We start from the raw sequence: 23749 nt of genomic DNA on the forward strand, positions 1-23749 counted from the left end.
AAGAATTCCAGCAGGCAGCACTAGCATTCATAGTCAGAGCTGTGGAGTATGCCATGGCTAAACTACCACTGACAGATCCTCTCCTGAAACATGCAAGATTTGTTAATGTGCAGCTGAGAGCAGAGTGTGAGGTTGACAGGGTTGCCGCGGGGTTGTAAAAGGTAGTGAAAGGTAGTAAATGAAATTAGACCAAATTAAGGCTTGTAAAACGTAGTAAAAAGTAATAAACGTCATCTGACCAGGTAGTAAATTTTTTAACCTCCATAATGTGTCTAAAATACGTTTTTCAATTTGTGTAATTCACGTGCAAGCCTATCTCCTTGAATTAATAAACTAGCGTGAATTTATTTGTATGTTGCGAGTAGGACCTGAATGACGTCACTATCATAGCGTTACTTCAGATATGGGCAAATGCAAGTTTTCAGACCTCTGGCTGGAGGAAGCTACGTTTAAAGACTGGCTTAGGCCAGTAGTTGGCAACAGCTGAGAGGCTTATTGCAACATCTGTAAGAAAGCTATAAATATTACGTGGATGGGGGTGAAGGCGGTGAAATCACACATGGAATCGAATAGCCATCAAACAAGGATGCGGGGACGAAACGTGCAGCTACCGCTGTCTCTGTTTTGCGTTAGCACTATGGCTACATCTACGTCCTCGACCTCCACTGCTCCCGCTACCTCAACCTCGCCTGCTCCCACCACCAGTAACGTTAATCCCACCAACAGCATTCAGCCGCTCTGCACTACCACCGCTACACTGCAGGCCGAGGTGCTATGGTGTTTAGATTTAGCAACGAAACACCACTCGTTCAAGTCGAATGATGGCATAGGAGAGCTGTTTGGCAAGATGTTCCCGGATTCCCAAATCGCCAAATCGTTCGCTTTGGCCAAGGACAAGACCGGCTACATGATCAAATTTGGCATTGCCCCGTATTTTAAGAGGCAACTGGTTGAGGCCATAAATCATGCCGGCCCTTACGTCATTATGTTTGATGAGAGTCTAAATGAATCGTCAAAGAAAAAGCAAATGGACATACACATGCGTTTTTTGGAGGATGGGTGTGTTCAGTCGAGATATTTTGGTTCACAATTCCTGGGACATGGAAGAGCTGACGATCTGTTGCAGCACATCAAAGTAAGTTTATTTTCCTGTACTATTGGTTAGGGAGACATTGTTTGCATTTGAACATTTTCATGGATTTTTATCATTTTATTTATTTAGCCTTCTGTTGAATTTCTGTGACATAATATTGGAAAATGTAGCCTATAATTAAAAAAATTGTAGCCTAACTGCTTAATCTGAAGGTTGATCATGGCTCTGGATTTTGAATAGTGAAATTTGGCAAAGCAGTCCTTGGCATGGGCCTATACTATCCATCACTGTCAAAGTATTCCAGCACCTGACTCATGTTTTACTTAAGATAATAAAGCTAAATGTTTAATTTGAAGCATAGGATATACCATATTACTGTATTTATATTAAGTAATTAACTGTTGTTAATTACTTAAGTTTATTCTCTCTCTCTCTCTCTCGGCCAGTTTGTGTCCAGTATTGAAGTTTAAGTTTAGTTATTTGTTCCCAAGTTATTTATTTTTTAATGAAATACTGTTTTTACAGTATAAAATTGCATTTGATTAAGTTTCTTCCCCTTTAAATACCCTGATTTTGCAATTTGCACATTATTTCAAAGTCCAATGTGTAGCTGTTCATTCTAAAGGTCCAGTCTGTCTTCTAATTGTTATGCAATTATTACTTTGTGACTTATTGAGTAAAACCTATGGACTAATTGCTGGTCTGACATCTTGATTAATCCTACTCCTATAGCAGAGATCACGCTTACTTAAATGTATCTCACTCACTTTCCCCAACACACATGCACAGTCACATACACCTACAAAGCCTCTTTCTCTCGCTCTTTGGTTCTATGTTCTGTTTGTCCCTCTTTCTCCCACTCTCTATTTGGCGAGTTGTGTCCAGTGTTGAAATTATTAAATTGTGAGGAAATATTTTAGTAATTAATTTTGGAAGCATATTTCTTTACTTTACCCGTCACTTTACTTTACACTATGCTGCTACAGTTTGACGTCGTGTTGGTAGTAAAAAATATTGTGGAGGCAGTGAAAAAGGTATTAAAAAGGTAGTAAATGCAACTTAAGAATCTCTGTATAAACCCTGGTTGAAGATACCTTGTACTTTGTGGACAGGCAAGGGTTTTCGCATACTATTTTTTAAGTTTAATGGTCATGATCACAAAACAAATCTGTCTCTCACTGTATTCTAATCAGTCTTGTGTACACAGATTTCAGGGACTCCTTCCTTATGACCCCAAAGAGCAGGACCAAATAAGTGAGGAGTTCATGGACTACCAGCTTATGGACCATGCCTGAGGACCCAACATCATTTGATGATGAGGAGTTTTGGGGGAAAATGTCAACAAAGTACAAGGTAAGAAATATTTTGCACACAACATGACTTGCTCATTATTAATTACGATAAAAGGAAAACATTTGAGTAATAGAGGCCCTTGGTTCCTTTTTTCAAAGGTGACTGGCTTGAACCAATTTGGAAGGCTGTCAAAGATTGCGACTTTGGTTTTAGTTCTGCCACGTTCAAATGCCGAAACTGAGAGGGTGTTTTCAATGGTTGGGCTAAACAAAACAGCGACATGCAACAGCTTGGCTTTAGACGGGACATTGTCCTCCATTATGACCCTCAAAATGGCTGGGCTAGAGCCAAACTGTCGCACTCACTCCCATCCTCATGAAGTGCTTTGAGCGGCTAGTCATGAGGCATATCAAGTCTGCCCTCCCCCCCGCCCTGGATCCTTTCCAGTTTGCATAGCAGTCCAACCATTCGACCGATGACGCCGTCTCCAGTGCCCTCCACTCAGCCCTCACCCACCTGGAGACAAGAGATTCGTATGTCAGAATGCTGTTCATAGACTTGAACTCAGCATTCAACACAATCATTCCTCAGCAGCTCATTCACAAACTGGACCAGCTGGGACTCAGCACCTCCCCGTGCAACTGGCTGCTGGACTTCCTGACAGGGAGACCACAGACTGTATGGGTCGGCAGCAACTCCTCCAGCACCATCACACTGAACATGGGGGCCCCCCTAAGGATGTGTGCCAAGCCCCCTCCTCTTCACTCGGCTGACCCACGACTGCACACCAACATCCAGCTCTAATCTCTTCATTAAGTTTGGAGCTGACACGACTGTGGTGGGTCTCAACAATGGCGATGAGACAGTCTACAGGAGTGAGGTGAGCCGCTTGGCCATGTGGTGCAAGGACAACAATCTCCGCCTGAATGTGGAGAAGACGAAGGAGATTGTTGTGGACTTCAGGAGAGAGCACACCCAGCATGCTCCACTATCTATCGACGGTGCTGCAGTGGAGAGGGTGAGCAGCACCAAGTTTCTGGGTGTGCGCATCTCTGAAGACCTGTCCTGGAGCAACAACACCGCATCACTGGCCAAAAAAGCCCAACAGCGTCTGTACTTTCTCCGCAAACTGAGGAGAGCAAGAGCCCGGGCCCCCATCATATCATGCACACTTTCTACAGAGGCACCATCGAGAACATCCTGACCAGCTGCATCACCGTGTGGTACGGTGCCTGCACCGTGTCCTGCTGCAAGTCTCTGCAGCACATTGTGAGAGCAGCTGAGAGGATCATTGGTGTCCTTCTCCCTTCTCTAATGGATATCTATAACTCCCGTCTCACCCGCAAAGCCATCAGGATTGCAGGTGACCTCCACCCACCCATCTCACAGCCTTTTCAGCCTGCTGCCATCGGGGAGGAGACTGCGGAGTCTTCAGGCCAAAACCAGCAGGCTCAAGGACAGTTTTTCACCAGGCAGTCAGGAGGCTCAACTCCCTCCCTGTTCTGCCCCTCCTCCCCCTGCCACAGATTCTGCTCGCACACACCCCTTCAGCATCTGACAGGTCATCCTCACAGCCCCCCCCAACACACATGCATGCATGCATCTCATCGTTCATTAACACACTGAACTCAGGGACCGCACATCTCACTTTACCTCGCTCATTTGCACTATTCCGCACTACCTTATCTTAACAGCTGCTAGTTTGTTTATACTGCTTATTTCATGTTTACCTGCTATACCTCAAGTGCCCTTGACTGTTTGGTTATTTGAACCAATTTGTGTGTGTATCTACATACGAGTGTTTAGTCTACATCTAGTTCATATCTAGAGTGTTTATACCGTTTATATTGTCAGTGTTTAGTCTGTGTTGTTCTTATCTAGTGTTTACACTGTTTATTTATACTGTTTGTTTAGTCTAGTCTAGTTCCTGTCGAGTGTTTTATATTGTTTTTTTCAATTATTCTATTTTTATTTATTGCATTGCTTGTTTGCACGGTGAGTCAGAGAGGACTGATATTTCATCTGTGCTGTATGTCGAGCATGTATAGCATTTGACAATAAACTTAACCTGACACTGTTTTAAATGGGAGCCTACACCAAAAATGAGTCCAAAAAGGCAACCAACATGTACAATAAACACCAGTCATAATCTTTCTCTATCTATTCTCTCTTTCTCTCCCACGCACGCAAGTGCACACACACCAGTGTTTTATACCTACATCAAAAGTGAGGGGAAAGTAGAGTTAACTGTTATTTTTGTTGTGAAGACGCACAAAATTTGAATAAATACTTTGTACTTGGTTAAATTGTGCCAAGTCTTTTGTTCCACAAGTTTGATCAATTAATAACAACAAAACTAATATTATTAATGAAACACTCCCATTCCCACAGCCTGTCCAACCCGCGCCCCCTCTGACCCCCTTATGGGGGCCAGGCTGTCACTTGTCCTTCTTCAAAACTTGAGAGCCCTGTATTTTATTTTATTTTTTTTTAAATATATACACACAGTGCTCAGCGTAAATGAGTCCACCCCCTTTGAAAAGTAACATTTTAAACAATATCTCAATGAACACAATTTCCAAAATGTTGACAAGACAGTTTTTAATATAACATCTGTTTAACTTATGTGAAAGTAAGGTTAATAATATAACTTAGATTACACATTTTTTCAGTTTTACTCAAATTAGGGCGGTGCAAAAATGAGTACACTCCACAACAAAAACTACTACATCGAGTACTTTGTATGGCCTCCATGATTTTTAATGACAGCACCAAGTCTTCTAGGCATGGAATGAACAAGTTGGTGGCATTTTACAACATCAATCTTTTTCCATTCTTCAACAACGACCTCTTTTAGTGACTGGGTGCTGGATGGAGAGCTTTACTTATCAGTCAGAATACTGTAGCAAAAGTGGTACAAAAATTTAAGAAAGATGGAACTGCAACCATCTCACAGAGACGTCCAAGTCGTCCACGGAAGTTAACACCTCAACAGGAGCGTCTTCTGCTGAGAAGGGTTGAAGAACATCGGCATGCAAGTTCACTGCAGTTATCTAAAGAAGTAGAAAGCCAAACTGGGGTGACTATTTCCCGTGACACAATACAGCGTACACTGCAGAGGAATGGCATGCATGGATGCCGTCCACGAAAGAAGCCTCTCCTAAAGCCCAGGCACAAAAAAGCCCGCCTACAGTTTGCCAGGGCCCATGCTGACACACAGCAAATTCAAAATAACATTAATACCCTTGGAGTTTATTTTAACACTTAGAGTTTACATGGAAACCACCAGCAAAGTGTGAATTTAAGTTTCCAAAGTGTTGAAAATATAAACACTAACAGTGTTACTCCACTAACACTAAGAGTGTAAGATGTGAACAACACTGAACACCCACTTCCAATGAAACATTACAACAGTGTTGCAATTTTACACTGTACTGGTGTAGCTCAACACTTTATACGAGTAAAAAAAATGTTCACTAATAATGTTGGAATTTTTTCACTCCTTTAGGTGTAGAATAACACTACTGTAGTGATAAATCTTATCCACATGTACACTGGGCTGGTGTTGAATTTTACACTGGCTAGTGTTGAATGCACATTTAACCACACCCCCCTGGGAGTTAAATTAACTGAAAGTGGTATGATGTACAACAAAGTAGTGTTGAATTTCAATAAATCATTTCAGACATCAGCACATTTGTGGCAGAAATGCACCATTTTACAGAAAAGTTTAACTGAAATTAGAGCGTAGGCCTAGCCGTACAAGGCATGCCATATTTAAGTATATTAGTTACACTTGACACAAATTAGACACATAGGAGCCCCTATTTGCACAAGTGGTGGTTGTCTATTTGTCTGAAAAAAATTAAATAAGGCCTAGAGCACATAGCTGTCCAAGACAACATAAAAACAGGTGTCGTTGCCACTTGCAGACATCTGCAGATTAAATGGCTTATGGAACTGCAGTGCATCAGGTTTTATGACTGATAGACTATCCTGCTTAACAATATGATGGGCATGAAGATGCTCAACAAATACACTTTCCATGTCAAAAAATAAATTTCACCTTTAAAAAGAAAAATGCAGTCAGTCAATCTGGCCAAACACTGGTATCTTATCCATTAAATCTAGGCAAACAACAAGACCAGTGCGATACTCCATACCCTGCCATTTGACCCAAGGTGTAACACATCAGTGGACACAGCAAGCTAGAAATAATCTCTCCATGTTCAAGATCATTCAACAGTTCAGTTTTAACAGGCCCAGACTCAATGCCTTTGATGGCAAGGGATTCCCAATGGCATGCAATGGCTATTTGGTGTTTCTTTGCCAGGGATTTGGTTAAGCTCTTGAAATATTTTTATACTCGACTTTAAGAACTTGTTTCGCTTCATATCTCATGGTCCACACATGTACCAACGGACCAATTTGGCGAATACATGCAGGATAGTGTATCATGAAATGATGTTTTGGAATGAGATTTTTCAGTGAATACAGCTCTGTGAACAAACTATGATGCTCTGCTATAAGATGTTTCCAAAAAATTGTCATTCCCTCAGTAATGTGGGGCGAAAATACAATATTGATAATATGCAACAGTAGCAAGAGTAAGTACCAGTGTCTGTTACCCTCAGGAACTACATCGCCAAATTTGAGCGGAATGTTCCTAATGAGACAGAGATTGACTGGCATTGAGTCCAATACCATTACCAGACTGATCAATGTTTATCCTTGTTGGACGGTTCTTTTTGTCCAGATAGCCATAGTTGAATGCATACACTCTTTGGAGGATGCCTTCACGGGAAATAAAATTGTCACTCAAATATAGAAAAAGCAGCTGGACTTCATATTGTGTGACACCTTCTAAGATGTCATGCATTATGTCAAAAACAAAGTTATCACATACATTAAAGTATGTCAAGGTGTTGAGTACACTATTACGTTTGATACCATAACAATGGCCTTCACTTGGGTTCTGAATGAGATGACTAATGTTCCTCATTTGACAGTTTTGTACATTTAATCATCCGTGGATTGTCCTCAGTGAAGATACTCTGAGCTGTTGTTTTGTTAGTAAGGCACATTCTACAGTAATGGCTTGCACTGAAAGATTCCACATATCCAAGGAGACCATTTAAACCTAGATTGTCACCTGTAATCTGTGCAATGGTGCCATAGATGGATTGCTCAGCAAACGACACTTTCATTCCCTGTTCCAGTTTTTTGATATCCTCAACCAATGGAGTAAGTATTCTGTCAATGCCATACTTTTTACCATCCTGAGAGTGAAACAATGAAATTAGATGGATATTCATGAGAGAAGAATTCAGGCGCTGTGGTAGATTACGAAGTGTGAAATAGAAACATCCAAGTTTATGTATGCCTTGTTTAGACCCTAATGGGTTAGCGGTTTCAAAATCATCGTAATAAACTTGGAATTGGAGTGCATTGCTGTGCACAGAATACAAAGGATGTGCTTTATAATAGTCCATCAGAAAAGTCTTGATGCATATCACTATGGTCTGTTACATGAATGTGTTGACATACTTCCTCGTTTCTGAAAATAAACTCTAAAGTCTTCAAGATGGGAACATAAATGAAAGTGTCGTTCACTGGTACCTGTTCATACATTCCAGACACTTTGTTTCTTTTTGTGTCGTATCGAACACCCAAGTGCACCTCAACTGGTTTGACAACCCCCATGTCACTGAAATATTTCCTCCATTTACTATCTGTATTAAAGTCTGTAAAAGTATTATGTACATTTTTGAAAACGTCCTCAACAGCGCTTCTACTGAGATTATCAGGCGGCACTACATTCAACACTTGTTCCTTCAGATTTGTGTGAACTTCATCCACATACTCTTCCATGCTTTCCACAACAGACAATATTACACTATTAGCAACACCACTGCCCTGTAACTTGGCTATAATAGATGCACACATTTCTTTAGATTGATCTTTCGAAATATTAGCTGCAGACCCACTAGCTTGCTGATTTGGCAAGTCTTGATCAGTGTGGCAATTGCCAGCATATAAAATGTCTTCCCTAACATTAACAGCTTGTCCAGCTCGCGACGAAGAACTATTGCTTGATACGCCATCTCGCCGATCTCTCTCCTTATGGTACTTCTATAAGTGTTTTCTAAAACCTAAGAAACTTTTGGAACTGTAATGAGCAGCCCTCCTGAGCACATATCAAATTAAATTGTTTCCCTGGATACAAGCCATGAACAAGCTTAAGGTGTCGAGTTAGAGAGGCAGGCATAATCAAACAATAGTCTGCAAATGTAACATTTATACATTGCTCAAAATCTTCGTTCTCAGCTCTTTGACCTTGGGGCTCTCGCTGGTGGTGTCAGGATCTATGTTATAGACCGTTGTTTGTAGGAATGTGTACATGCCTTTGAGTGCTGGATCATAGCTGATGCTAAAGACAAAGTGAAGCTTAAAAAGTTCATCAATTGCTGCCAAGGAAGTGGTGGCCTCACAGGGGATGAGCTTCTTGTCGATCACGATGAAGAAACTGCTGATGGCGCCCTTGCTGGTCCCTGAAGCGAGAAGATATGGCTGGCGATTCTCCCCCCTCTCAAGGTGCTCATCCAGACTCCTACAGGACTAAAGGACAAGGCAAGCAAAATAAATACTTTCAAATGTTCCATTTGATGGCGCCGTGGATGGTTGCCTCGGTGCTTCGCTCTCTCGTACTTTCTATGTTTTTGTGTATTTGTTGTTTTTTGCGCTCCTTCGCTGGTCACATACTCCAGAGAAGAACTTAAACATTGGAATAACCACCAGTAAAGTTTTTTTTCCATCAGCTTTCATTGATCCGGAAAGTTTTCCAGAGCTACTTGGAGGAGCAGCAGCTCTCTATGGATTATGCCGAGGACGCCGGAGACACCGGGGGAAGCGAGGCGGCGTGCTTGTCAGTCTGAGGCAGCGGGGTTTTCGCACTGCGCTCCCGTCTATTCACCTGGCTAATGTACGTTCTCTGGCCAACAAGATGAATGAACTGCTGCTCCTCAACTCAATTAACACGGATTTTAACAGATCTGCTGCCTTGTGCTTCACCGAAACCTGGCTCGGTGAGCACATCCCGGACACTTCTCTCCACCTGCCTGGATTTCACCTGCACCGAGCGGACCGTGAAACGGAGCTCACGGGGAAAACAAGGGGAGGCGGAATCTGCTTTTATATTAACGAAGGTTGGTGTACTGATGTCACAGTTCTAAACAAATCGTGCAGTCCTCATCTGGAGTCATTATTCATAAACTGCAAACCGTTTTATGCTCCGCGAGAGTTTTCCTCATTTCTTCTGGTTGGAGTTTACATCCCTCCTCAGGTGTGGCCTCATCCGAGATGGTGACGAGTCTGCATACAGACGGGAGGTTGAACGGCTGGTCTGGTGGTGCGGTCAGAACAATCTGGAACTGAACACGCTCAAAACTGTGGAGATGACAGTGGACTTTAGGAGGAGCCCCCCCCCCACTCTGCTGCCCATCACCAACAACACTGACTGCTGTTGAAAGCTTCAGGTTTCTGGGTTCCACCATCTCTCGGGACTTGAAGTGGGAGACCAACACAGTTACTATCATCAAAAAGGCTCAGCAGAGGTTGTACTTTCTGCGCCAGCTCAGGAAGCTCAACCTGCCGACACAATTCTACTCTGCCATCATTCAGTCTGTTCTTTGCTCTTCCATCACTGTTTGGTTTGGATCGGTCACCAAACAGGAGAAGGACAGACTGCAACGGACAATAAGGTCTGCAGAGAAAATTATTGGTGTCAGCCTGCCCTCCATCCAAGACCTGTACTTGTCCAGAGTCAGGAAACGGGCAGGTAACATCTCTGCGGACCCATCGCACCCTGGTCACAATCTGTTTAATCTTCTCCCCTCAAGGAGACGATATAGATCACTGTATGCAAAAACAACCAGACAAGAATAGTTTTTTCCCCTCAGGCTGTCTCTGTGATGAACAGCTAAAATCCAGATTCATATATCAGTAATATCACTTGTAAAATATCTGCAAACTCATACCGTCATTCTGTGCACACTGTATACTTGTCTATTTCATACTTTGCACTATGCACTTTTTTTGTTGTTCGTTTTGTGTATACGCTTTTTATCTGTTTTGTACTATGAGAGCTAAGTGAAACCGCAGTCAAATTCCTCATGTGTCCACATGCCTGGCAATTAAAGTGATTCTGAATCGGCTCCACTGCTTCCTGAAATTAGGTTTGTATCTTTATTTCCCTTCCTCTACTATTGGATGAAGTGATTAATCAGGTGTGCCTGACTGTAGCTCAATGATCAGACACACCTGATTAATCACTTCATCCAGTAATGTAGGATGAGAAATTATGACCATCTAATTTCAGGAAGTAGTCAAGCTGTGAAAATGTTCCTCAGGTGCTGCAGTAACATGGTATGCACCTTGACCCATGGATTTCTTTAAAATCAATAAGCACAGTAAACTTCACCATCAAAAACATTTTTAAATCAACCACATACCTTGTGAAATACCACCAGGTGGTCTATGGCCTGGCCTACACTGATCTTCTGGGTTCTCTTCCTTCCCACAGGCTGAGGTGACAGGAGGTGCAGAAGAAGCAGGAAGGATGCCATATTTGTTAGGGTTTTGCTGAGATTCAAACCCAGGTCGCTGGTGTAGTGATCCAGCAAACCCCCACTAGGCCACCAGGGGATTGACTCAAGGGCAGAGGCATGAGACAATAGTAGAGTACAAAAAAACAGTTTATTTACAGAGTAAAAAAGCCAAGGCAAAAAAAAAAAAAAAGTATGATCCAAAGGTTCAAAGTCCAAAAATGAGAAAAGAGGCAAAATGCAAAACGCTCAGAAGATCTAAAAAGGTAGTACAAAGTCCAAAGATAAGAAAAGAAAAGGCAAAATGCAAAACGCTCAGAAGATCCAAAAAGATGGAACTAAATCCAAAGAAAACAAAATACCAAAAACCACAAGAGCATAAGCAAGGTACACGGGACAGAGGAAACAAACCATAGGTAGCACAAAGACTCCGTGACTGAGGACCAAACTGAGGAAGTATTTATACACAAGCTAAATGGGAAACAGGTGACAATAATGAGGACTAAACAGGCAATCAAAACAAACACAAAACACAGAAGCAGTGGCAACCTCTAGAGGCCCAAAACAAACATGACAAGAAAAAAAACATAACAGCGGCCTCTAGAGGCCAAGACAGTCCCCAGTCCTAACAGGACCCCCCCCCCAAGGAGCGTCTCCTGACGTTCTCAGGGCAATCTGGATGGGCCGAATGGAAGTCCCGACAAAGTTCTTTATCTAATACATCCCGAGCGGGGACCCAGCAGCGCTCCTCAGGGCCATAGCCATCCCAGTCCACTAAATATTGGAGCCCACCGCGGACTCAGCGGGAGTCAAGCAGGCGGCACACAGTGAACACAGTCTGACCCTGGAGGATGCGGGGGGGGCGGGGGATTCCTAGGGGCATACGTGGACGACAGTACGGGCCGCAACAGGGAAACATGGAATGTGGGGTTGATCCTTAGCGTCCGTGGTAACTGGAGCCGGTAGGAGACAGGGTTCACCCTGCGCACAACTTTGAAGGGACCAACGTAGGGAGGAGCAAGCTTGCAATTCTCCACCCGCAGCGGAAGGTCCTTGGCGGACAGCCAAACCCACTGCCCAGGGCAGAAAACGTGGGCAGGCCTTCTATGGCGGTTGGCCTGAGTCTGGTTGGACCTGGAAGTCTGGATGAAGGTCCTCCTGACCTTGCTCCAGGTCTTGCGACACCGTCTCACATATTGGTTGACCGAGGGCACCCCAGCGTCCTCCTCCTGGTCCGGGAACAGAGGTGGCTGGAACCCGAATTTGGCACTGGAACGGCGACAGCTTGGTGGCCGATGACTGCAGGGTGTTGTGGGCGTACTCTGCCCATGGCAGCCAGGTGCTCCACGATGTTGGGTTATCCATCACCAGGCCTCGCAGGGTGGTTTCCAGGTCCTGGTTGAGCCTCTCCGTCTGGCCATGGGACTGGGGGTGGAACCCAGAGGAGAGGCTGGCAGTGGCCCCAATGAGCTTGCAGAACCTGTGCCACACTCGGGAGGACAACTGGGGCCCCCGGTCTGAGACGATGTCCTGTGGGAGACCAAAGACTCGGAAGACATGCATAAACATTAGTTTTGCTGTTTCAAGGGCAGAAGGGAGCTTGCACAGTGGTATGAAGCGGCAGGCCTTAGAGAATCTGTCGACTATGACTAAAATGACAGTGTTACCTTGAGAGTCAGGAAGGCCCCTGATGAAGTCGGCCGCCACATGGGACCAGGGATGCCGGGGAATAGGCAGAGGATGCAGGAGACCCTGGGGACGCTGTCGTGGGTTCTTGGTTCTGGTGCAAACATCACAGGACAGGACGAATTACCTCACTTCCTTCTCCATGCTTGGCCACCAGAAGCATCTTTTCAAGAAGTCCAGGGTCCTCCGAGCTCCCGGGTGGGCGGTGAGAGGGGACGAGTGACCCCACTGGAGAACCTTGGCCCGGGCTTGACGAGGGACGTACAAGAGGCCCGGTGGCCCCGTCCCAGGGTGCTGGCGTTGAGCCCCTCAGACGACCTCCTCGACACCCCAGCGGACAGGGACCACAATCCGGGACACAGGGATGATAGGCCCAACTTCACTCTCCCTGTTGGTGGCAGAGAACAGCCTGGAAAGTGCGTCAGGCTTGGTGTTCTTAGAGCCGGGGCGGTACGATAGGGTGAAGTTAAATCGACTGAAAAACAGGGCCCACCTAGCCTGTCGTGGGTTCAGTCTCTTGGCTTGCTGGAGGTACTCCAGGTTCTTGTGGTCCGTCCAAACCAGGAATGGATGTTGCGCTCCCTCCAGCCAGTGCCTCCACTCCTCAAGGGCCAGTTTGACCGCTAGCAGTTCTCGGTCCCCCACATCATACCGGGACTCCGCAGGGCTCAGGCGGTGGGAGAAGTATGCGCAGGGGTGCAACTTCCCCTCCAAGCATTGAGAGAGAACCGCGCCGACACCACTGTCCGAGGCGTCCACCTCGACGATGAATGGTTGAGAAGTGTCCGGGAGGACCAGAATGGGTGCCGTGCAGAAGCGGTGCTTGAGGTCCTTAAACGCCTTTTCCGCCTGAGGAGACCAGACATAAGAGCCACCAGTCCTTTTGGTGAGATCCGACATGGGTGCTGCTATGGAACTGAAGTTCCTGACGAACTTGCGGTAGAAGTTTGCGAATCCTAAGAACCGCTGCACCTCCTTAACAGACTTGGGAGTGGGCCAGTCCCAGATGGCCAGGGTCTTGGCTGGGTCCATTTGGAGTTGTCCCGTCTGTACAATAAATCCCAGGAAGGAGACCTCGGGGACATGAAACTCGCAAATGGCCAGGCTTGCCACAGTAGATGCAGCACTTGTCCCTCCTTCTGCACTCCCTCTCAGATGCGGAGAAACGAGTACGGCCCACTTGCATGGGCTCCAGACAGTCACTGGAGGAGGTAGACAGGTTCCAAGTTGAGGCAGTGAGGCCGGGGAGGCTCAGGACTTGGTGACGCTCTCTAATCCTGTTGTCAAGACGAATGGCATGTGAAAATCAGTGTTTCGAGGTCACTTGGGCATCCAATAGAGGCCAGACCGTCTTTGATGGGGTCAGACAGACAATGGTGGAAGGCTGAAACCAGGGCAATCTCATTCCATCCACTTACTGCTGCGAGCATCCGGAACGAAATGGCGTAGTCTGTGACGCTTCCTCCTTGCTGGATGGACATGAGCTTTCTGGCTGCGTCTTTACTGATGTCTGCTTGATCGAAGACACGAAGCATCTCCTCCGTAAACAGCTGGAAATCAGAGCACTCGGGTCCCTGTCTCTGCCAGATGGCTGTTGCCCAAGCTCGTGCCTTACCAGCTAACAAGGTTATCACAAAGGCAATCTTGCAGCAATCCGTAGTGTAGGTGGTGGGTTGGAGCTCAAAGGTGAGTTGGCACTGGGTAAGGAACTCCCGGCACTCACTGTGCTTGCCGTCATACCTCTGTGGTGCAGGAAGGCTGGGTTCGTGAGGTGAAGGAGGCAGCGTGGCAGGAGGCACTGGAGCAGATGGTGGAGCAGGAGCAGAATCAGGCAGAGAAGTCAGCTGTGCCAGGGTTTTCCCAATTTGCTGAAGCACTACCTCATGGTGAGCAAGGGTCTCACGTTGGCTTGCAAGAGTTCGTCCATGAGTGTCCATGGTAGCTCCGAAGCGTGTTAAAGCGGCCATAATTCCCTGAAGGTTAGCCGGGTAGACAGTTGAAAAAGCCTCTGCTGAGTCGGTCATGAAGGAGTCTTTCTGTTAGGGTTTTGCTGAGATTCGAACCCAGGTCACTGGTGTAGTGATCCAGCAAACCCCCACTAGGCCACCAGGGGATTGACTCAAGTGCAGAGGCGTGAGACGATAGTAGAGTACAAAAAAACAGTTTATTTACAGAGTAAAAAATCCAAGGCAAAAAAAAAAAAAAGGATGATCCAAAGGTTCAAAGTCCAAAAATGAGAAAAGAAGAGGCAAAATGCAAAACGCTCAGAAGATCCAAAAAGTTAGTACAAAGTCCAAAACGCTCAGAAGATCCAAAGAGAGAGAACAAAATCCAAAGAAAACAAAATACCAAAAACCACAAGAGCGGGGGTGTCATGGCTCAGATGGCTAAGGCACCATACCATATATCCGGGTTCGATTCCGACCCGAGGTCATTTCCCGATCCCTCCCCGTCTCTCTCTCCCGCTCGTTTCCTGTCTCTCTACACCAGGGGTGTCAAACCTGATCCATAAAGGGCCTTGTGGCTGCAGGTTTTCATTCCAGCCATGCAGCAGCACACCTGACTTGGCTCATTCAATCAACTGAACTGTCTTCACACAGTCAAATACTTGCAGCCACACTCACCCTTGATTAAAGGGTGGGTGTGTCAGTTGATTGAATAAGCCAAATCAGGGTGCTGCTGCATGGCTGGAATGAAAACCTGCAGCCACACGGCCCTTTATGGATCAGGTTTGACACCCCTGCTCTACACTGTCCTATCTAAAAAAAAAAAAAAAACCACAAGAGCATAAGCAAGGTACACGGGACAGAGGAAACAAACCATAGGTAGCACAAAGACTCCGTGACTAGGGACCAAACTGAGGAAGTATTTATACACAAGCTAAATGGGAAACAGGTGACAATAATGAGGACTAAACAGGCAATCAAAGCAAACACAAAACACAGAAGCAGTGGCGACCTCTAGAGGCCCAAAACAAACATGACAAGAAAAAAAACATAACAGCGGCCTCTAGAGGCCAAGACAGTCCCCAGTCCTAACAATATCACTGTCCCACTCTGTAAGAAGTGAGTACAATGATCTATTGTTTTATTCATCTGTATAAGTTTCAACAGTTCATAGTACATGCAAGAAATTCACGCAATTCCACTGTAGCATGTAATTTCCACATTGTGTGGTCATACACTCCTTTTAGTCTTTCATCGATAAGTTACAATAATACATAGGCAATGTGACACGTGACACGCCATTCATACCTGGTGATTCCAGTGATTGTTCATCATCCCTCTCATTCTTGGCAGACATCAACAAGCGTGTCAGCAGAGGTGTGGAAGTCAGCATTTCGGCCTGTTGGATGACCTTTGTTTGGAAGGAGGTCGGCCACTTTTCCAGTAGTTTGGATGGAGTTTCTGACCCAAACAGGAGTCTGAAGTCTTGAAGAATCTATAACACATTAGAGCAAAAAGAGAAGAACCATCAATTAACAACTACTGGTGATTCCAAATTCACAGGTGTAGATAATCTCAACCTGAAAAGAAACTGCAATATTAAACACAAGTAAAATAAGAGTAACAAAATATTACCAATCCTTTAGTGTCCAGTAGCCGTGGGAAGACTGAAAGGACAGTGGAGGATCGGTCAGGATCATGGACAAGGCGCTGTCTATACTCCAGTGTCTCTCTCATATTTGTCATGATGATTTCTCTGTTGTTCATATGATTCATCAAAGATATGATTTCTTGACATCTCTGGTCATCACGGTGGCGTATGCGGATCTCTCTCCTCAGCATGCGGCCTCTGTTCTCTTCCTTTCTTGAATCCTTGACCCTTCCAGAAAGTCGTGTCACTCTCTGAACGGACTTCAGTTGCCACGATAGAAACCCACCACCTTTCTGACCATCGTAAAAATGCTCCTGACCAAAAAGAGCAAAGAGGAATAAATCAAATTACCAGTGAATCGACTGGAATTCTCACATTTCAGTGGCATGTTCTTTAACAAAATTCCATAGCATTCAAAGCATAGCAAAGAATCATGCACTAAGCCATCAGCTTACCGACTCAGCCACCAGGCTATATCGCACTTTGATGATAAAAAGGAACAACTTACATATCCTGTCTTCCCATGTGGATTTTGGAGCGACGGAAACAGGCTACCAATTCCAAGTGCATACTTCTCTTTGGTCAATCGCTGGGGGATTCTCCTGAAGAGCAAAAATCTCATTTAAGACCAATAATAATATAGCACCTTTCAAGTCACCCAAAGCGCTTTACAATGGTCTCATTTACACACAAAGCAGCGGCAAACATACAGTGTCCTCTCCATTCACACACCAATGGCGATCAGCAACCATACAAGGTGCCGACACCTTGCATGGGAGCAATTAGAGCAACATTGTCAGTCTGAGCCAGGATTCAAACCACCGACCCTTCAGTCATGAGACGACCAGCTCTACCTTCTGAGCTACAGGTGTCCACAATCTACAGCCACCCCCGCCTGATAGGAGCTGAGTTTAAGAACATACAGTTATACCAAGTATCAACTACATCCACACCAACTGACATGCCAATTTCATGCAAAGTTATTAAAAAAGGAAATATTACCCCTCTCTCTCTCCACCATATCCGCGACTAGAATGTTCACCATCAATTTCCTTGTGCCAGGGCTAATTGTTCCCTTCTCCTCGTACTCCTCCAGCACATCACTTCCACCTGGTTTGGTCAGCAGAATCTGTTTTATCAGCTTAAATCAAAAACAAATACAGGTGGTTAAGTAAGCAGTGAAGGCTTGAGCAATCTGCCCCGCTGGTCTTAAACGGTATTGGCTGTTCCAAATCTCACACTACTGACATGCTCAAGACATGTAGACATGTCACTTAAAAATTACCACAATGATGACAATGTTGATAATAGTACATTGCCTGCTGTTATATGGAGCGCCACACTCAGATTTGTAATCAGATTAAGACAGAGGTGGACAGCTCCAGTTTTCATTAAATTAAAAACAAATTCAAAACAAGCTAAAACATTTCAAAAGGTATTCATTATTGCTTTCAAAACTCAACACCCATATTCCTAAAACAACTCTCTGTGACTTATTTTATGACCTTTTCATTGCCGATTAGTAAGATGCATTAGTGTGAGTTTTTCTTATGGAACTGTTGATTCAGGTGCAGAGCTCATGTTCTACTGTAACAAAAGGGGCAAGACAACCCATGGATTTCTCTGCACTGACTCAAGGGTATAAACAGACAGACCCACCACAGAGATGACCTAAATGTAAAACAAGGTCTACATGACATTTTGATGCACTCACATCTTTAGCTTGTGGAGCCCGCAAAGCCTCCTCCTCTCTTCTCAGGCGTTTAAGACTCCCACTGTACCAATCGCTGCCACCGCTGCTGCTGCTTCTCGATGTGACTGAAAGTGTATCTGTACCTGAGGCTAGAACAGAATGTGAGAGCAAATATGAATATTAAAATAATATATCAAAATATACGGTAGACTCCCTTCCTCCATTTCATTGGACGTGGACTTCCTGGAAGTCTCTGACGCTTCTACTCTAGATTTCTATGGCTTCAACACCAGACCCATGAGTTCTTTGACCAACACCCTCACAAAACCAGCTTGAGCGGCTAAGTGGTGGCTCTTGTCTGTGCCTACTACTGGAATGCTGTGCCACTAAATAGAACAGGACCATCATTTTAATTTGATCAATTACACCTGTATTTACCCTACTATGACATGGTATCATGGCTGCTGAGACTTACTTACCACCACTGTCATTCAGTGCACTATCATTCAGGTCACTATTGTTCAGTTCATCACTATCACTCAGTTGATCTTTGATGACAAAGCAGATTCCAGTTGTAGTGAGTAGATCTGGAAACACGTCTTTGTCCACCTCTGTGCCAGTCTCATCCTCCACTGAAAAGACGTTGCCTTCAGGTATGGCAAACTTATCTTTCATTAGAAGGATTGAAGATGAAAGAGCTGACTACTTGTTCCACTTAGGCTAGGCTTACTATACTAACACTGCCTCAATTAAGCAATCTTACATGAGATGCTGTTCCTTAACATTGTTATCGGTACTACAGTGCTGTCAGGGGCGTATCAAGCTTTCCAAAAGTGGGGGTGTTCTGGAATGGGGAAGCCATATCATTTAAAATCGGTTTATGGCTATATACACGCCCGGCGTGTACACTGTGATGTACTGTCAATGACCGATATGGAACTTTTTCATACCCATGGTCCATGGATGCAAATGAAAGGGAGGACAGCAGAAAGCCTATAAATCCAGTTGACTCCAGCCACGTTCTGCATTTCATGCAGAGATCTATCATGTTGGGTTTTGGTGTTGTTACTGCCAGGGCTATGTAATTATTCAGTAAGTGAAGGCAAAAAGTATTGAGTGATAATTCGAGGTAACAGGATACTGTTCTATAACAGAGATGTCAGTATTGCTGCCTACACTGGTATACACTGACATAAACAAAACCAAAAACTTCACATAGCCCAAGAAGTCATACACAGTGTAGAGATCATACACCATCATGCATAACAGTTTGGACTGGGATCGCTTTGTGTGAGCAGGAGGCATGGCTAATCAGTTCATGTTGGAGAAGCGCAGCATCCTGGAAGGACCTCTTTAGTATAGCATTCAAATAAGACGGGGCAGTTCCTGCTGTTAATGTCTTTAATTATTCAAACTCGTGTACAAAACTTGTTTGCATCATGCATTACATCAGGTTTAATGCATAAAATTTGAAAATGATGCAATAGACTACACATACAACAAACACTTAATGGCCAAATAACATTACTGTACAACAATTATTGAACATTCATTCGATTTGAAATGCCTTTAAATCTCAATTGAAAAACTCTTCTAAAAAGTGATAAGCAGTTATAATGCATGAAAAGTAGACTTGGTACAAACACACACTCGTAATAAAAAACTTGCCTCAACTGACTTTACAACTAGTAACTACTACTATTTAACATCACTGTCAACAAATCCTGACAACCTTACTTTACCCTGACACACTATTTGTGTTTGAAACAACCAAATGTGTTTTTTCTTTGCTCCTTATAAGAAACAAATTGTTGAGCAATCATTTGTCTGTCCAACAGGTCAAGTTTGTTTTTCTGAACATGACACACAGCTACACTAAGACGTGTTTGTGTCATGCTACTTCGCAGCCACGTTTTCAGCCTTCGGAGGCCACTGAAACCCCTTTCAGCTTCAGTTACAGGAACAACAAGAAGCAGTCTAAGGAGTGTCTCGACCTGGTCAAAAAGGCCACGGACCTCAGGACTCATCCCTTAAAAAATGAGTGCTACCTCACTACTGGACTGGAAAGTGTACTTTGCCTTAAACATTGCCAACTGAATTCTCAGGAAGTCGGAGTTTAGTTCGGGGTACTGACTGACAACATCTGTTACCTCTCCAGTCAAGAGGACTTGTTTCACATCTCTGACTGTTTGCATACCTTCCTGCAAAAATCGTTCTTTAAATTGGACATCCACAGCATCAAAAACTTTGAAATATTCTGTTCTGTAATAATCAATTGGGGATGCATGTTTATGTGCAGAAGCAGGACCAGCGAAACAGTGAGGTGGCTTGTGGGCCCGTGGAGAGGTAATGGGAGATAGATTAAGCGTTTCACACATCTTTGTGGCATTGGTGTAAACAGTGTTAAAACTCTCTGCGTTTCTCTTACGGGCATAGGCATTTCTAACACATTCAACAGCCGAAAGCACACCATCAACTGTCTGTGTTCTGGCCTGGAGGGAAACATTCAGCATCTCCAGTTCCTCAGTTGTCTCCAGTGCACACAAAAGACCCAAGACAACATTTCCCTGAAGAAATTTTTCATGCAAACCTTGTGCCTTTACAGCTGCATCGGTCTGACATTCTCCCATCTCAGCCAGTGAATGCAAAGTGCGCAATGCAATGCAAAAAGGACTTCAATGCGCGCGTCGGGAAAAACACTGATGCCTGGCCAAATGTAAATCGGTCAACATTCATACCACATCAAATCCAATGACAATGGATCCCGCCTCCTGGACTTTTGCATCCTTCGGCAGTAGGTCATTGTTGGCACTCTGAGCACAAGGATATCCACAAAGTGACATGGACTTCACCTAAGGGAGACATGTCTACGCAAATAGACCACATATGCATTAACAGTCAATGGAGGTGTTCCCTATTAGATGTAAGAAGCTTCTGTGGAGCTGACATCAACTCCATCCACAGTCTCACCAAGAGCATAGTGCGATTAAAACTCTCCAGTCAAAGAAGAAAGAAACCTCTTCCCCTGCCCAATCTCGATCTCTTGTGGTCAGGTGAAAAGGTTGATGATTTCCAACACTCACTTCATTGTGACTCAAGTGAGTTCCCCTCTGGTTCCTCCCTGGATGAAGACTAGAATCACATCAAGAACACCTTTCACGCAGTCTCCCGTGAGTCCCTGGGACAAAGACCCCCAAAGTTTCGTGACAAACACCTCTACACTGAGACAACGCCCCTCATCGAAGAATGCAATGAGTTGAAGAAACTGAAACCATCCAGAACTAGTCGCGCACTATATGCTAGAGTCAACAAGCAAGTTAAAAAAAGTGTGAAGAAGGACGACAAGAACTGGGCTTCCAATGTAGCCACGAAACTTCAGGAAGCAGCAACCACTGGTAATAAATGCGACTGTGGCAGCGGGGGCGTGGTCAAGCTTCAGTCTGTGAAGGGAGGGCGGAGTTAGAGAAGGTAAGTGGCAGAATCACTACACCTGATGAGAATTAACCTGTGTTTGTGTGTCTTCCCCAGTGACCGTGCCCTATAAAGGAGAGGTAGAGCAGAGGAAGGGAGCTCTCCCCCAACTTAGACGCTAGTGTGCGTGCATGTGTGTGAGATTGAATATATGAATGAATGAACCCTTTATTGTCACTGTTGCCAGTGAAATTGACCATCAGCCTGTCCTTACAGAGGGGGAACAGGACAGGAAGACGGGGATAAAAGAAAAGGAAACACAACATGAGGAGAGATAAGGAAAAAAAGAACACCCCCCCCCACACACACACACTATGCTCCTATATACAAGCTGAAAAGCGAAATAAAAGAGTTTTTGAGAACTCAGTTCTGGCCTGCCGTGCTTCTGTGCTCCACCCACCTAGAACCCTTGCTACAGTGACATGTGGCACATCAATGTTCTCTCTGGGATGAAGAACACCACCTCCTCCTCTGCAGTATGTGACAAGGACGGGAATTTTATAATAGCCCAAGAAAAACTGGGTAGATGGAAGGAGCATTTTCAAGAGTTTAACCCTACCTCCTGCTCTCAGACAGTTATCCCTCTGACCAATCTCATCACGGACGAACTCTTCTTTGATCTACCCATGTACCCCCCCTACATGCGTAGAAATCAGAAAGGCGCTTTCAAAGCTCAAAAGCTACAAAGCTGGTGGTATAGACCAGATCAGTAACGAGGAAGCCACGCTTCAGCTTCGCTTCAGTGGTGAAGCCACAGTCGAGTTACTGCTTCCCTTATTCGAGAGAGTCTAGAACCAAGAACAAATACCATCAGACTGGCTGAAAGGAGTTATCACTAAGGTGGAGAAGGGAGACATATCATTCTGTGAGAACGATAGAGGAATAACACTACATTGTGTTGCATCAAAACTCTTCCAAGTGATTGTGGTCTCAAGGCTGTCGGACAGAATACAATCCCTACTGCAGGAAAATCAGTGTGGGTTTTGAAGCAACAGGTTGTGCATAGACCGACTATTCTCTCTGCGAGTCATCATCGAGCAAGCCTTAGAGTTCAACCTTACCCGGTTCATCGAATTTAAAGCAGCATTTGACTCCTGAGATTACATCTGGGCTGCTCTCAAACATTATGGTGTACCAGACAAATATATCAATATATTTAGAGCCTTCTATTCCAACACTGTTAGTGCTGTATGCATCAGGGACGAGTTAACCGAATTATTTGAAGTTAAGTTGGACACAGGACAAGGTGACATACAGGCCCCTCTACTCTTCAACATTGTCCTCAACTGGGTTCTGGAGTGTGCCCTGTTTGAGAGAACCTTCTCACACGGATTTCTGCTCCAGAATCGCCGCAGCTCTCGACACCCGGCAGTATACATCAGCGATCTTGACTATGCAGATGACATTGCTGCCCTTGACAGCAGTATAGATGGTTTTCAAGAAGCGATATCCAACATCTCTGACATTGGTAAAGAAGCTGGCTTAAAGATCAATGCCAAAAAGACCAACTGCATGCTGATAGGCAAATTTCACAATCACTGTCCCTTTCAGCAGGACGAAATCCTTGACCTCACAGTGGATAATGAACCTCTAGAGCAGGTGAACCATTTCAGATACCTTGGCTCTATTATCTCCAGTGATGGCTCCCTAAGGAGCCATCCAAATGTTAGGATTGGCAAAGCGTCGGGTGCATTTAACTCTCTAAATAACATCTGGAGAAACCGCAGGATTACCCTTACCACAAAAGTAAAGATCCTTGAGAGTGGTGTGCTTTCACTGCTGTTGTACGGCTCCCCCACTTTGGCTCTGAAAAACCGGCATGTACGTTGCCTTGAAAGCTTCCAGCATTCCTGTTTGCAGAGACTCCTTAAAGTACATTGGCAAGATCACAACAGGGAACTTTATGCTTGGACTGCCTGTTGTAAGCTTGGTACACATCCAGATGATGGAGACTGCCCACCTCCCTAAATATCTACTGGGCTGGACTCCCTCCCATGGTCACCGCAGCATTGGCCACCCACATCTTAGCATTCTGCAGACTATTGCTGCTGATGTCAGGCAACTGTTTGGCAACTACTGTGACATTTCCACAGCCATTCGTGCTGCTATGGACAGGAGTGCTTGGAGATGCCTCCTAAGTTCATTAAAACTAGATTGTGAGTGGGCAGACTAAATGTGAAAAACTTACCAAGTACAAGTACGTACAATCGCAACCCAATGAGGTTGGACATGTACCGATACCCCCATATACTGTGTAGGGGTGGTTGCCATGCCATAGTAACCAATTCCCTGCTTCACTTTATGAACCATCTT

At 44.7% G+C, this 23749-nt stretch overlaps 1 protein-coding gene across 1 annotated transcript; it reads right to left on the reverse strand.

Moving 5' to 3' along the window:
- Nucleotides 1-15434: 15434 nt before the first annotated feature.
- On the reverse strand, nucleotides 15435-16939 carry LOC132900439 (uncharacterized). Its single transcript, XM_060942532.1, has 3 exons — nucleotides 16781-16939; nucleotides 16257-16586; nucleotides 15435-16116 (listed from the first exon to the last, which is right to left on the reverse strand). The coding sequence occupies exons 1-3, from the start codon at nucleotides 16892-16894 to the stop codon at nucleotides 15865-15867; spliced, it is 696 nt and encodes a 231-aa protein (XP_060798515.1). The 5' UTR covers nucleotides 16895-16939; the 3' UTR covers nucleotides 15435-15864.
- Nucleotides 16940-23749: the final 6810 nt, after the last annotated feature.

The sequence above is a fragment of the Neoarius graeffei genome, chromosome 16, assembly GCF_027579695.1.
Source record: "Neoarius graeffei isolate fNeoGra1 chromosome 16, fNeoGra1.pri, whole genome shotgun sequence".
Lineage (NCBI taxonomy): Eukaryota > Metazoa > Chordata > Actinopteri > Siluriformes > Ariidae > Neoarius > Neoarius graeffei.